Source organism: Sabethes cyaneus, chromosome 2, assembly GCF_943734655.1.
Source record: "Sabethes cyaneus chromosome 2, idSabCyanKW18_F2, whole genome shotgun sequence".
Classification (NCBI taxonomy): domain Eukaryota; kingdom Metazoa; phylum Arthropoda; class Insecta; order Diptera; family Culicidae; genus Sabethes; species Sabethes cyaneus.
In genome coordinates, this window is record NC_071354.1 from 147,673,857 (window position 1) to 147,688,922 (window position 15,066).

The 15,066-nt window shown below is 41.0% G+C and overlaps 1 protein-coding gene across 1 annotated transcript in view; it reads left to right on the forward strand.

Moving 5' to 3' along the window:
• The window catches only part of LOC128735087 (uncharacterized), a 203,967-nt gene that overhangs the window by 119,080 nt on the left and 69,821 nt on the right, over nt 1–15,066 (forward strand). The window contains exons 4-5 of the mRNA XM_053829572.1: nt 12,570–12,648; nt 12,714–12,731. Coding sequence (XP_053685547.1) covers nt 12,570–12,648; nt 12,714–12,731 — 97 coding nt within the window. The remainder of the gene's footprint in view (nt 1–12,569; nt 12,649–12,713; nt 12,732–15,066) is intronic.

Genomic DNA, 15,066 nt, shown 5'->3' on the forward strand with positions numbered 1-15,066 from the left:
GTTCCCAACAATAGTAAACATTCAATCAGGGCTTGGGATGGCTCGATCACTTTGACTCAATTTTGATTCATTTCACAGTACTTGGCTTGGCTGAGATAAGCCATATTTGGGAAAGTTATGTATGAGACACTAAGAAAAAAGAATTTGAAAAAAATATATAAGCATTTTCACGAAGGAGAATTTGGTCAAGTAACGACGTGCGCGGAATGCGTTGACCACAATCCGGGGGAGGAAAAAACGCCAGAAGGGGGACAAAGATCGGGAAAAGCTCGAACAACTATTCCAGGCTGATGGGACGCGCAAGTTCTATGAGAAGACGCACCAATCTCGTAAAGGATACACTCCAAAGCGTGATAGATGATAGGGACGAGGAAGGAAACTTGGTCACAAACGAGTGCGAGGTGATTGATATTTGGAAGTAGTTCTTCGGTTCATCTCAATGGCGATATAACAGAAGGAGACGGAGCGAAAGTTAACCTAGGTATGCCTAAAAATGACAATCCTGACTCCCGATGTCGTACTGTACTGTAAACTAATATTGAAACCATACCATGCTGTGCATATCAATGGAATATAAATCTATCAGCCCAGCCCAGCTACTAAACGGAGATGTTGATTGCAGCTCTCTTTAAAGTCGTGTTTCCCGAAGGCAACTCTGGAATCATTTCCTTCTGTGGCAGCCTTCTCATCGTACAGAGTACGCGTACAACGAACTTTGGGCCATGTTCTGCAGTATCTCTAATGATGCTGGTGACGTGTACGATTTCGAGATTAGTAAATTTGTTTATGACCGTAGGAAACAACTAAGTATTAGACAACTATTAGGCAAATTGTCTGTTTAACTCTAAATTGAAGATAATATGATAAAATATAAAGAATGATAGAGCCACCGGAACCTTCAAGGGCTTCAACCGATCCTTTTTTTTCTAGCGTTTTCACACCACCGCGCATTCAAATTCACACCGTCTGTTTAGTGGTGGAATACCAACACTATGCATAACGCCACTAACAGCTTACTCATTCATGCCTCCGTTTTGAACGGTAGAACGAATCAGGGGTGGCCCCGAACTTCTAACCGAAATTTCTATTTAAATTTAACTTTTTCTACGACTCACGAATGTTCAATTGCTGGGGCCCCATGATTCATGAAATCATCCGATTTGGTGATTGAAATGTAGTTTCTCATCTATAAATTCAATTCTCTTTGTAGCTTTAATTTGGACTTATGATCTCAAACTCTGAAAAATACTTGTAAGAATCTGAAAATTTTAAACCAAAGTTTCTAGGTTAATTACTATTTCAATCGAAGTCTTTCTGCTGCTTATAAATATTGAATTGTTGGGACCCCGTGATTCAAGAAATCATTAATTTGAACTGTTGGGGTCCAAGCTCCGAAAATACTTATATAAGCAGCTTCAATTATGAGAATTTAAAAGTAGCATTTGTATTTCATCCGCAGTCATTTTGCTACTCATAAACGTTGAACTGCCGCCTTAAGCCTCATACTTAGATTACTTCAGTGGCGACGGACGGTCCGTTATCGATCCTGCGTCGAATGGATTACGGTCCTCCAGTACTTAATCCTGGGCTACCATTCTCCAAACCCCTCGAACACCAGCTGAACGTGCATCTTCGATAGCGCATATTTATCAGTTGCGGGGTCTGCTCCAAAGTCCACGGCCTCTTCTTGAAACGGCCTTCTGCTTAAAATAATTTTGGCTACTCTTTCGTCGGGCATTCTAGCCATGTGACCAGCCCACCGCAGACTGCCACACTGAACTACCTTCATAATAACAGCATATTTGCATACTTGATACAGCTTGTGGTTCATGTTTCTGCGCTACACTCCATTTTCCATTTTTAAAAACTTTACGCTAAAAACCCTAAGCACTCGTCGTTTAGCTTACTTTAACGTCCATGATTCATGTCCGTAAAAGGCCACCGAGAGGATTAGTGGTCTCTATAGCGCCCGTTTTATGCGAATTTGTAAGCTACGGGACTTCAGCTACAAAACGTAATACATAGAAAACCCAATTCGCAACTGCAATTAGTCGTTCTATTTTGCGAATTACATCGTTGTCACATGTCACGAGCATACCAAAATATATGAAATCTTTTACTACTTGTTATCGTTCCCCATTCAGTTCCTCTTCGGCACCAAAACCATTTGGACTTCCATGTTCCCTGCTAGCTATATACTTCGTTTTGACGGTGTCAATGGTAAGTCCTAATTTCCCAATTAAATGGCCTAAAGGCTTCTTTCCCTGCTCTACTGCTGATTTCGGTGATATCAACGTCATCCGCAAAATCAATAAGCATGTGAGGTCTCATCCGCTATTCTTACTCATAATTTTTACTCATCCAGCGTCACACGAATCAACGTAACTAGTTCTGAAGGAAAACTATGTCTTAGCTTTAACTGCTACAGCTCATTTCGTTTGACTGAATCGTATGCCGCTTTAAAATCCACAAAAAGATGATGAGTTTGCTAGTTGTACTCCCGAAACTCGTCAGTTACTAGACGCAGGGTAAATATCTGATCCATCGTGGAGTGACCCTTATGAAAGCCAACTTGGTGCTCGCCGACGAAGAACTCCGCTGACGGTCTTTTTTTATGGGCTTATCACTTTGACCACAACATTATTGATCTATTGTAATGTTGCCCGGGTGAATGCTGTATTCTGCACTGCATTTCTGTGCTTTATCGTTATTCGGTGAACGATAAGCTTATTTTTTTTATGCGTGCTTATGTGTCTGAGGGTTTTACCCTTGCTTAGATGCATGTCCTACTATACCAAACCTGTTTCGCCTCGTTATAGTTAGAACTGGTGAGTCCTCATGAGGTTCAAAACCATTACCTCAATAGGTCCTCATACCAGTATACTAACCATAAGAAGCGTCTTCGGGATAATGTAGAACTCAGCATGAAGGAAGGGTGATGAGGGGCCTGAGAATAAACCCATGCTAAAGTCACTTTGACATCGAATGGCCTGATTCTACTAAGATTCGAACCCACGACCATTCGCTTGTCAAAGCAGACTCGGCAACCTTGCGGCTACAAAGCCCCCCAGCTGACACAGAGCTGACGGTCTTAGTCTACAACACAGGATAAGGAGAGCACCTTATAGGCAGAATTGAGCAATGTAATTTCTCGATAGTTTTTATGCTCGAGTCGATGCCCGTTTTTAAAATTGGGGAGGCCAATAAGGCCAATCAACCACTCCTCCGATATTTATTTTTCACTTATATCCTGGCAATGATGCAGCGAATTGTTTCGTACAGCTGCTCGCTCCCCGCTTTTAGAAGTTCAGCCAGGACCTCCTCCTGTGAGTGTTGGTGGCTCCACAGCTTGGCCGTCGCTCACAATTCTTATCCTGTACCTGCTGATCTTTGTGTTTACTTCTCTATTCAACAGCGTCTGGAAATGCTCTTCCACCTAGCTGTTACCGTTATTTTGTCAGTAAGCAGGTTGCAGCACTATCATTGCACATCACATGCATGGCCAAATTCTTTCACCTGACCGTTTTGTAGAAACTCCGTGTGTCGTTGCTGGCGAACCTCTCATCTGGACCGGTGAGCATGTGCTCTTTGTACTGGCGTTTTTAGATGGTGGGTTCTTTTTTCCACAGCTCTACTAGGACGAACCAAAAAGATTTGTACAGAGGCTCTGGAATTCCTCGCATTGGAATCGTGTGAAAGAATTCTGCAGAGAATTCGCACAGAATACCTTGCTTATAGAAGAAGGATTCTTATAGGAGAATCCAAGAGTTGAATCCCAGTACCCAGTGAACTCGGTACGGGAATTGCCTGCACTATGAAATAAGAATCCTCTGGACTCTAAAAGCAGGAATCCTGGTCTCTCGATTCTTTTCTCTGGTCTGTCGTGTAGGTGCAGTGAATATGAATAGCTTCATATATATTGAACCGTTGAGATTCTATCATTTACAAAATCAGCTTATTTGATACTTGCAATTTTGTATGCAATTACCCCTATAACTTAGAATTTGCAGAAATATAAATGGATGGTAGATGAGGAAAATGCTGCACCGGCGACAAAGACGCACAGTGGCACTCATCTGAATGTGGAAAGTGCTCTTTCGGGTTCGCTGAAGGACGGTCAGTAAAGAATCAAATATTCACGCTGCGGCAGATCCTCTAAAAATTCCATGAATAAAGAATTCAACGCACAATTATTTCATTGATTTCAAAGTTGCGTACGACGTTGTCAACGTGATGGTCCTCATGTGGGCTGTTCAACATGCCGGATGTTATGTACATTACAGGATGTTATGAACAGAGCAACACACAGGTACAATCTTCAGCAAAACTAGTTAGTTCGTCTGCTTTGCCGATGAAAAGCATATTGTCGATAGAACATCTGTGGTAGTGGCTGAACAAACTAAAACTCAAAGTAGCGAAGATTGGATTGGCGAAAAATGCGTCCAAAGTACCGTGAATCGCCAATATGACGCACACGCTAAAAGATGGTGACTCGGTCCTAATGACGAGTAAGTTTGTTTTGTTTCGATCGTGCATCGAGCCGCTATGCTGCCCGTTCTCCCCGTACTCGATACTCGACAATGACTAAGTCGAGTCAAGTTGCACGACATGACTTACAAAATAGAGCCCATAATTATTCGATGTACCGTCCTTGTAACGCTGATGTCTTTTGAGTAGATGCCGTTTTTTGTGTTAATTTATTGTCATAAGAATATTGCACACTGAGGCCCCTAATCTCAAAGGCCCGGTGGGCCCTTTGGCTCTTAGTCCGCCCCTGGAACGAATGCATTTTAAGGTGAAATTAGCAGTCATCGATTCTGCCAATTTCAAAAGCAGTTTTTTTGTTTGAAACAAAAATTTTGTTTATAAAAATATATTCGCTGTGTTCAGATTGGCAAGAAGAATGCAGTATTTACATTTTTACAAACAGAACCCCGCTTTTGGACCCAAAAACTGCTTTTGAAAATGGACTCATCGACGAAAAGTCAATGATTGCTAATTTCTCGTTAAACCTTTTTAGCATTTTCGTTTCGATCAAGTTGCCTTTACCGTTTGGAGCAGCGAATGACTGCAAAATAGTCAAATGACTGCAAAACAGTCAAATGACTAGCAGTCATCACCCTAATGAAAAGCAACCGCGCTATCGTATGATTCAATACTACAAAAAAACCACCACTACATGTGCATGGAAGAAGTCGGACGGACTCCGTCCAATACAAACGAACATTTTGCTTGCGTCGGACCGACTCCATGGGACAAACTATTACTGTGAGCAGCCGATTTGGAGACAAAAAGAGAAATGGAAAAATACGTCGTCTTATGCTTCCAGTCAGTTTGTAGTTAGGGTTGCCAAGTGGCCGGTTTTTCATTCGCACAGCCGGCGGCCGGTCAATCCTGCAAAAAGGCCGGTTTTCCGACATATGAAGCCGGATTTGTACATTTTGCCTGATTTGATAAATTTTCGGATAAATTTATTAGCAATCCTAGGCAGTGGATCATTGAAGATAGCCAGTTTGGTAGTGACAATACTCTGGCGGTAATATACATTAAATTGTCCACTAACGCCAGAAGCAAGTAGTTGTCACTCTAAAACTAGCTATCATCAATAATCCATTCAACGTTCGTTGTAGTTGCGGTGACTGCCTCAACTGACTGCTCATCATTACCAGGCAAATCGTCTAATACCTATCACTACCGGGGGATCGACCGGCCGGTTTTTGTAATCTTCAGACTTGGCAACCCTATTTGCAGTTTAGATTTTTCGATATGAACGCGCAAAGCGGGAGAACGACTGTTGGCTTCTCCTGAAAGGCAGCATGAATTAAAGGGTGTCCCATATCAAATTGCACTACGGAAGAAACGCTGTAGAAAATTACCTATTGGGTATTTTCTCATGAAAATTTGAGTAGAAGTAGTTTAGAGTGTATTGCTTACTCTCTCTTGTTATCGCTATCAGTTTTTCGAAAATTGGAAAAAATGGCGTCACCCGAAAAGCAACGTAGCGAATTTATTTTGCGCAAGCACCTGAAAAATCATCAACTCTCTCATCATGAATGATGAGACTTACGTCAAGGCGGACTTCCGGCAGCTGCAGCCCCTGAACTGTACTTCACCGCCCAGCACAAGTTTGATGTTTCGGAGGAAGTAAGGATGCAGAAACTTTCACAGTTTGCAACGAAATACATGATGTGGCTAAGAAATACATCATGTGACAAACGGAGTGCGCCGTTCGTGACTACCGGGACTGTAAACGGGCAGATCTACGTCAAAGAGTGTCTATAAAAACATCTGCTTCTTCTATCGAAGCAACACGAGGGCCCTACGATCTTCTGGCCAGATATACCTTCGTTCCAATATTCAAAGGATGTTTTGGAGTGGTACGAAGCCAACGGAGTCACTTTCGTACCCAAGGATATGAACGCCTCCAACGCACCGGAACTAAGGCCCTAGGCCTATTATGAAGCAGGCACTACGGAAGCATCCCAAGGCGGTCGAGTCTGAGGAAGACATGAAGAAAAAGCGGATATCCGTAGAGATGAAGCTGCTGCGAGGTTGTGCAAAACATTTTGAGTGAAGTTAAGCGTAAGGTGCGAGCATACGGTTAGGGTATTGAAGTTGAATGAAACAAATATGCCAAAAGCCATGAGTTATATTTTGTTGTCTGAAAGTTTGAAAAGGATCGGTCGATTAGATAATTTTCTATAGCGTTTCTTCCGTGGTGCAATTTGATATAGGACACCCTTTATAAGACGGTAGTAGCGCAAGCGACAGATTGACTGGATTCGTCAGTTGAATGCGGAAAGCGTACGCATTCACGCAGTCACATTCAACTTGCGATCCCTTTTCAAGCCCTGTTTGAGACACAAGCGGAGGGGTAGATGAAAGGTGTGCTTTGTCTCACGTATAAAAAAAGCGATCGGCTCGATTGCTGTAACTACCGCGGCATTACGCTGATCAACGCCGCCTACAAGGTGCTCTTTCAGATTTTATTGCGTCGTCTGTTCCCAATAGCAAGAGAATTCATAGAGCATAGAGTCTCAGGTGTGTTTGATGGGGACCCTTGTTACTACGGATCAAATTTTCACTCTCCAATAAATTCTTCAGAGATGTCGGAAGTGTCCACGTATCATACTTTCGTAGAATTTAAGGCACCATACTATACTGTCAATCACGGACAGTTATGGCAGATAATGCACGAGAACGGGTTTCCGGACAAATGGACATGGCTGATCAAAACTACCCTGGACCTCGAGTGATCTACTATGTGTGTATTTCGGCGGCACTCTTGAGGCCCTTCGAATCGCACAGAAGGTTGCGGCTAGGGGACGGACTATCCTGTATGTTGAAACATCGCTATTGAAGGTGTGATCCGGCAAGCGGGCATCAAAACGAGAGGAACGATCTTCGACAAAAGTACCCAACTACTAGCCTTCGCAAACGAGCACAACATCATCACTGGAATCCTTGGTACTTTGTACCAGTACTTTGATGAACACCTGAATGGCGCCCAGGCGGAGCACCATACCAAGGGAGCGGGGAAGCAACCTCGACGGTGTTACAAACATGGAACGGGTCCCAGCCTTAATGACAAGCGAAGCTAAGGAGGCCAATAAGGTACTGAAGAACGACAAATCGGCTGAGAAGAATGGTACGCGCACTACCAGAGCTTAGAAAACACATATTCAATGTATGCAAGACGCCTGAATTGATGCAATTTACTGCTCATTCTTTACTGTTTCTAGTACAGATTAAATGAACTCAACCTTGCCAACCTGACACCAACGACTCGCGCGAATTACTTGCGTTCATGTTCAGGTTCTAAATTCATTCAATTTCTAAAATAGTCAATGAAATCAAATGAGAATCATTAATTCATTTTAAACTCCCGTCAACGGCAAACGAATTTACAATAAACGTAAACATTACTCTGAAGGTTTAATAAACTTTCTTCAGCCAGGTTTTGTTTGATTTTAAAAAGCAAGCAGTTTAAAAGACTAAACTTTGAGATTTAAAATATTAGTCAAGAGCAAAACAATTGACAGGTTAGTCTAGCAATCATTCAGCACTGCAATTCATGAATGAGTTGTTTTTAAGGGTAGAAAACTGAGAAAGAAAAACACTGTCAGCAGTTCAGTAGTCATGTCCATGAGCTGACAGATAAAAGAATACTACCAGAGATAAAACTGTATGCGCAGAATGCGTTTTATGTTCGGCTTCATGCAGGGCTGTCAATTTATTAGAGCACTGCTAGCACAGACTAACAGAAGTAACACTTCGAACAAATTTTCTAACAAAACATCGTTTCAATGACATCCCTAAAACTTGGAAAAAACACTAGCATCACCTGGTGCAGTCTTCGCGCTACGCATAGCAGATTGCTATAAATTTAGCAATGCTATAAATTTACTTGTATATTATCTGACAACAGCGCCAGTGCAAGCGAGCGGCATTCTCTCGCAGCGAGTGTTGTTTGAGTCGTGGCTTAAGTGAACATTTGAAATGATCGTTTTTATTGGCGATGGAATGAGCCTTCAGTGTTACGTCTGTTAGTCTGTTAGTCTGTGCTGCTAGCTACATACCGCACCGGTAGTAATATGCAGGAACAAACCTTGATCACAACACTAATACGCTCAGGTCAGCGATTCCCAGTCTAGTAATCAAGTACCAGTTTATCAAAATCCACAATTTTTTGTGTTGATTAACAGTGCATTTTAAATGTAAGATTTCATAATACAAATAACAACAAAATACAAAATTTGTGATCTATCCCTCGCGTAAAAGGCGTCTCCGATTCACATATATGCAATCATATATCCGAATTATAAATATACTACCACAGACTAACAGACGTAACACTGGAACCTCATTCCATCGTCAATAAAAACGATCATTTCAAATTTTCGCTTAACCCTCAATTGATCAACCGGGTACACCTGTACCCATGTCGAGGTATTCGAGTTCCAGTTTTGGACTGCTCCTTTTGAAGTATCGTCTAAAGGATCCAATTTTCCGTTAATTGAAACGTTTGAATAACAATTTATATTTATAACCGGGTGCTCCGGCTGCTCGAATTTTGTCGGATGTTCGTTCAGTCAATTTAGCGTTAAGCCAAGACTCAAACAACAGTCGCTGCGCGAGAACACCGCTCACCTGCGCTGGCGCTGTTGTCAGATAATATAGAAGTAAATTTATAGCATTGCTAAATTTATAGCAACTTACTCTGCGTAGCGCGAAGACTGCACTAGGTGATGCTAGTGTTTTTTCCAAGTTTTAGGGGTGTCATTGAAACGATGTTTTGTTAGAAAATTCGTTCGAGGTGTTACGTCTGTTAATCTGTGATACTACTTTTACGACCAAACTTAAGAGGTGCTATTCCTAATGATTTACGTGTAACGACAAATTAACTACTGTCGACTGCTAATGATTTTTTTGGCAATGCTACGAACAGAATATGGAATCGTTAATTACAAGAGGCGCCCTTTCACTAACCAGTTATTATGCTCCACGTTTCTGCGTCGTGTTCTCGGTAAGCCATAAAGCACAATTTACGGTTTTAAACACCGCAGATCTGGAACGCTTTACGATTTTCGCCAAAAGACGCAACTATAATTTTTCGGAACGTAATTTGCAGAATTAATTTGCCTGTCAAGTTTCAAAGGTGACCCACGTTTCGGAAATTTAAACTTGCATTGCCATTTAACGGGCGTACTGCCAAAGTTAGGGCCTCATGTTTGGCCTAATTTATGCATCCACAAATGTCTAGACACCTGAGAACTCTGGTAGACGCTGATGTTTGACTCATTTTTATCAAATCACGATGATGATGATGATGATGATGATGATGATGATGATGATGATGATGATGATGATGATGATGATGATGATGATGATGATGATGATGATGATGATGATGATGATGATGATGATGATGATGATGATGATGATGATGATGATGATGATGATGATCGTTTCTATTTTCCGGAAGTTCGATTTGTGTAATCTATAAAGCTATAACTATTGTATAGCTGTTCAGAAAAGTGACATAAAACTGAACTTATTTTAATTTGGTTTGACCTGCTATTTGTGTACCGATGCTACTTACTTGACCGTACGTCAGCCAAGCGAAATTTGGAGAAGTTGTGTATATGGCGCTTTTAGAGTTAATTATTATCTATAAAACTGTTAACTTATCCATGTAACAATTTGAGTTTTATTGCACTGTTATGATGGTTTTGATCACCAAAACTGGCCATAAACAAAATTTGAGTTTTGTGTACAATAAAACTTACAATGCTACTGGTCAAGTATTTTTCTCCCGATTCATCCACTATGGGCAAAACGGGTCAAATATTAGCACAGCTTTTTGGAAATAGCTATCATAATACTACACCATCAATATTTGTTTGTTATTTCTTATAACATTTCAAAAATACTCTCGAATTATTTGTTTATAAACGGAACCGGGACATAGTTTAGTTACAGTGATAAAAGCATTATCGATACTGCGGTGAAGTTCTAAACGTTCTAAACGATTAAATTGATCGTTTGACTAAATATGAAGAGTTAAAGTGTGTTTTAATTGCATTCAGCTGTTGAAATACCGAAAACAAAAATAGCGTACGTAAAGTTTATGTCCTGATTTTTTTTGCGAAAATAACAACAAACATGTTTGAAAGCAGTGAGTATAACTATCCAAGACAAGTTGCCTTCCTAGGCTCTCCTCAAAACATTGCCATAGGACAGGACCAGGACAGCTAGCAGACACTAGCATGCCAGAAATAAATCATCCACCGTGCTGCTCACATGAACTGCGGTACCGTTGAATGCTCAAATTGTACTCATAATCTGTTTAAAATTCCACTAATGATTGACAACAAAGAAAAGGATACATTATACCAGGTGTAACCGAGGAACGGTTGTCATCGAGCTACAATACTGGGTTTTTATGTTCGGGGGGGCCGTTAAGCAATCACTCTGCACCGGTATTTGAAACGAATGTTTTTCACCACTTTATAAACTACGCAAACTGTGGTCCATCAACAGATAAGAAAGTTTCTTTTCCAACCTACTTTGAAACATTGTGCAATATATTTAGCTCTACCTGTATACTAACCATTCTCTTAATGAGATATTCATCATACGAAAATATTTTCCCATCGTATCGGTTCGTACACAGATTAAAATATCACAGTGGCTTTAAAGTGAATATCCTACTGGACAACTGCTGTAATTCCTTCCTGAACAGCAAGGTCGATTAATAATCTATTTTGGTACCTCGAAAAATGCACGCTTTTACCGGTATTAATAAGAACATATTTATATACCGTGCCGAAAAAAGACCATGATTCACTCATATTCACCCATTATTGGCACGTGCTACCACACAATTATCCACTTTCGCTGATTCATACTTATATTGAGCCGCACGTTCACTATGCAAGTATGCTGGCCTGGCATCGTGTCGCTGGGGCATGCCGTCGCACTGCCACAATCATCCCGTCGGGATGAAAAATTAGCCCATTCGCAGTGAGTGACGGCCACTTGCAGCACTTTCAGTCTTGCGATACCGACGCTATGCGACATTCCTTATGCAATGTGTCTTGAGACAGCTAGAGAGAGAGAGAGAGATAGAAAAAAAAAGAAAAATACAAAAAAAGGAACAAACGAGCTCTGAATGAGTTGCGGATCATGGCAAGAGCAGGTGACTGCTCTAGTGGGGTTTTCAGGGGAACAGTGCAAAGCCATGAAGCGAAAATTCACTTTGCCTAAATTTCGCACATATGAAGAATGGATGAAATTCATTGAAGAGGATAATAATAAATCTAAGATTATTCTAAAATTACACTCCATAAAGAGTATTTCGTCTTAGAAAAGAGTTACTTAAAGTGAAATTAAAACTGAAATTTGGGCTCATTTTATAAAACAAAAAGCGACAGCATTCAACATGCAACTAATATTATTTAGATTTGCTAACTTATTGACACTAACATGGCAATGAAAACAACATACATTTAGGTTTGTACGTAGACTTCACGTTTCAGCAAAACAGTGCGAAACCCCCGCGAAAAACAACCTTAATGTGAAACTGTTTCATTGTATCTAAGACAGCCCGTAAACATGTTAGCGTCTCCTGCAGGCATTTTTATACCCCACGAGAGGACCCGATGCTTGATCTTTCGTCCTGTCGCGTACCGTAAGGCGGTCGTTCTGTGACTGAAAGGTTCATTAAAAAATTACTCACATGATTCGTGCAGTAGACAAGTGCATTAATTTTAATTAGCTGTCCTAAGCTCAGACACAAAAGCCATCCTCGCACGAAGCTGAGATAAAACGAGTATCCACCAGTGCGCGCATAAAATGTTATCCCGGCCCGATAGAGCAGCGACAGATGCAATAAAAGGTCGCCGATGCCGTTTCTGTCCGGCACGGCAACGTGGCCGGCGATGCCACTGTAGTCCCGTACTTATCTAGTCTTTATTGTCTCTATAATTTGGTTTATTTTCGGAACAGAAAATATTCGAGTTGGCATAGAATTTAATTCGTTTCTTTTTATATCCGTCAAATTTCAGACGTCAACATGGTCGCCGAACCGAAACCACACCAAACCGGCAGGAAACGGCAGAACAAATCAAAAACCGGAAATGATTGGTCAGTAAACTTTGCTTTTGATCGCAATGATGTGCGGTGCCTTATATTCTTTTTCTTTATTACAGGGATTATTACTATGATAGGTAAGTTCTGAATAAAAAGTTGTAACCTTTTACGTATTGGTTTTATATGATAAATGTAGCTTTATTTTGTCAGCAATCGTCATAAATGATTCACGCGTTTAAGCCAGATTACAAGGAATGAGTTATATGTATCCTAGAAATGTCATTCAATTAACATTCGTTTAGTTCTAAAACCATAAATGTGCTCAACATTGATTCATAATTATTTGGATGCTATGAAAATAAATGTTTGGACATTATGGTTGACTAAATTGCCGTACGCCAGTAAAGATTTCGCACACCGGGAAAGCAGCTGTCAATAGCTATAGAAGCACAACAAAACAGTTACAGCCACCGACGAAGTCTCATAAATTTTAAAATCAACATTATTAAAAGATTACCTCCGAAGATTTATGAGGTTATTTCATTTATTTATGAACATTAAACCTTCCCCCGATTGGAAAGCCTTCATCCATTGTATCGAACCTGAGATTCTTTACCAGAACAGAACTGTTCCGTCGTCGCCAGCACCGCTGCTGGCTGGCGGGGAAGCTTGTTGCTTTCTCTCGGCCGATCGGCCGGCGGCGGCTGCTGGCATGAACCTAACCGAGGATATCCCAAGGAAGCGAAATTGGCACAATCGAATCGCTATTGTTTCATAAATAATTGATTACTTATCTTTCCGATTTTCGCCAGTTCGCACTCAAATAAAAGCTGCTCAGCGCTTCTTCGGACGCCGCACCCCGACCCCGGCTACCGGTTGGACGAGATTTTCATTCGGTTTTCCTTTCTTCCTTTTTGCTGCCATGTTGATGATTCGTGTTGTAATTTGTTTGTTTATTTGCGGAAGTTATATCCCCGCGCGCGCTCGGCAACCAAATAGCCAACTAACGGAGGGTTGCGAAGCCGCCGGAGCGGGACTGTAATGCTGTAGCAAATTCCCCATGGAATTCACTACACCGCCCGCCCGTGCATTCGACGGAGAAGGGGACAGTCGAAAATATTTGATGGAGAATGAAAATAAATAAAAAACGTAGCGTAAATAATGGAAAACGATTTTGTGCGTTCATTAGATTTATCCGATGAAAAATATACCGGGCCGCCAGCTTTCGACAGCCACCCGACGGCTGAATGAAGGAAAGCGGGCGTAAAAATTACCGGCGAAATAAATCACTTTAATGAAATTGAATTAAATTGAGTGCACTCACAGCTATTCGCCCGCCATTGTTGGCCTTGCGTTTGTGTTTATGTGTACGCAGTTACTAAAGAAAGGTAGTTGGGATCAAGTGGATTGTTAACCTACGAATTGACTTTCCTTTTTTTCGTTTGACTCCAGCAAATGATTACTGAGCTTTTGATTGCCCTCGAAGAATAAAGTTTCTTGAATGGTTTTGAAATTTGTTTTTAAAACTCATATAATTTTTAATAATAGATCTAATGTTAAAGTTAATGATGATATACCTTTATTTACAAACAAGTGACGAATAAAAATGATCAGTACAATATGAACTACCTCACTTCTACAATCCACATTATTTAGTGGATTTTAAAAGCGATATTCTGGCTCGAGTACATTCCAAATATAAAAAAAAGCTAGCTAATTACCCGATCTTACTCGGGGTTCCTTCGGCTCTCAGCCACTTGTGCATCTGTTATTGTAATGGGAATTCTCATAATGGAAGAGACAATACCCTTTTTTTCATTTGAATGTGTCTACCTTATATCAGCTCCCCCATTCTGTTGCTCTACAGCCACTTGTAAATTTGCTTTCTTTTCGGTAATTCCTATACAGCAAGACAAAGCTTTTTTAGGCTTTTAAGCATCTTCCTTATCAATGGGCACCCTAATCCCCCTTTCAGAAATACTCTCTGGTCTTCCAGCCACTTGTACAACTGCTATCGTTCCAAATGCAAGAGAAACGCACCCATTTGAACCTTCCTCCCACCTAGTAAGAGATTACCTTTTCCTTTTGTCAACCTGCCTGGACTGATTCTTTTTAGTCAATAACATGTGTGCCAAGATTGATGAAAACCCGTCCAGGCGTTCCGGAGTTCTGGCGGAACTGGCTCCCTCCGTGGCTGAATCCCTCCACGGGGGGCTTATCATCCCCTAGTCCTCCCCCCCTAAGTTATACCAATGTTTTTATGTTAACTCTCGTATTTCCGAAAATTTATTGCCGAATTAGATCTTATATGTTCTTCTAGATAACACTGCATTTATGTGACTTTATTTAGCTTGCAATCCGTCTTACCTGTATATGATTTCTCTAATTCACCGGATTGTCCGCCTGGTCTAACCATTTCGCTCGCTGCGCTTCTGTTCATCTTGTTATTACCGCATTTGCAAACAACATATT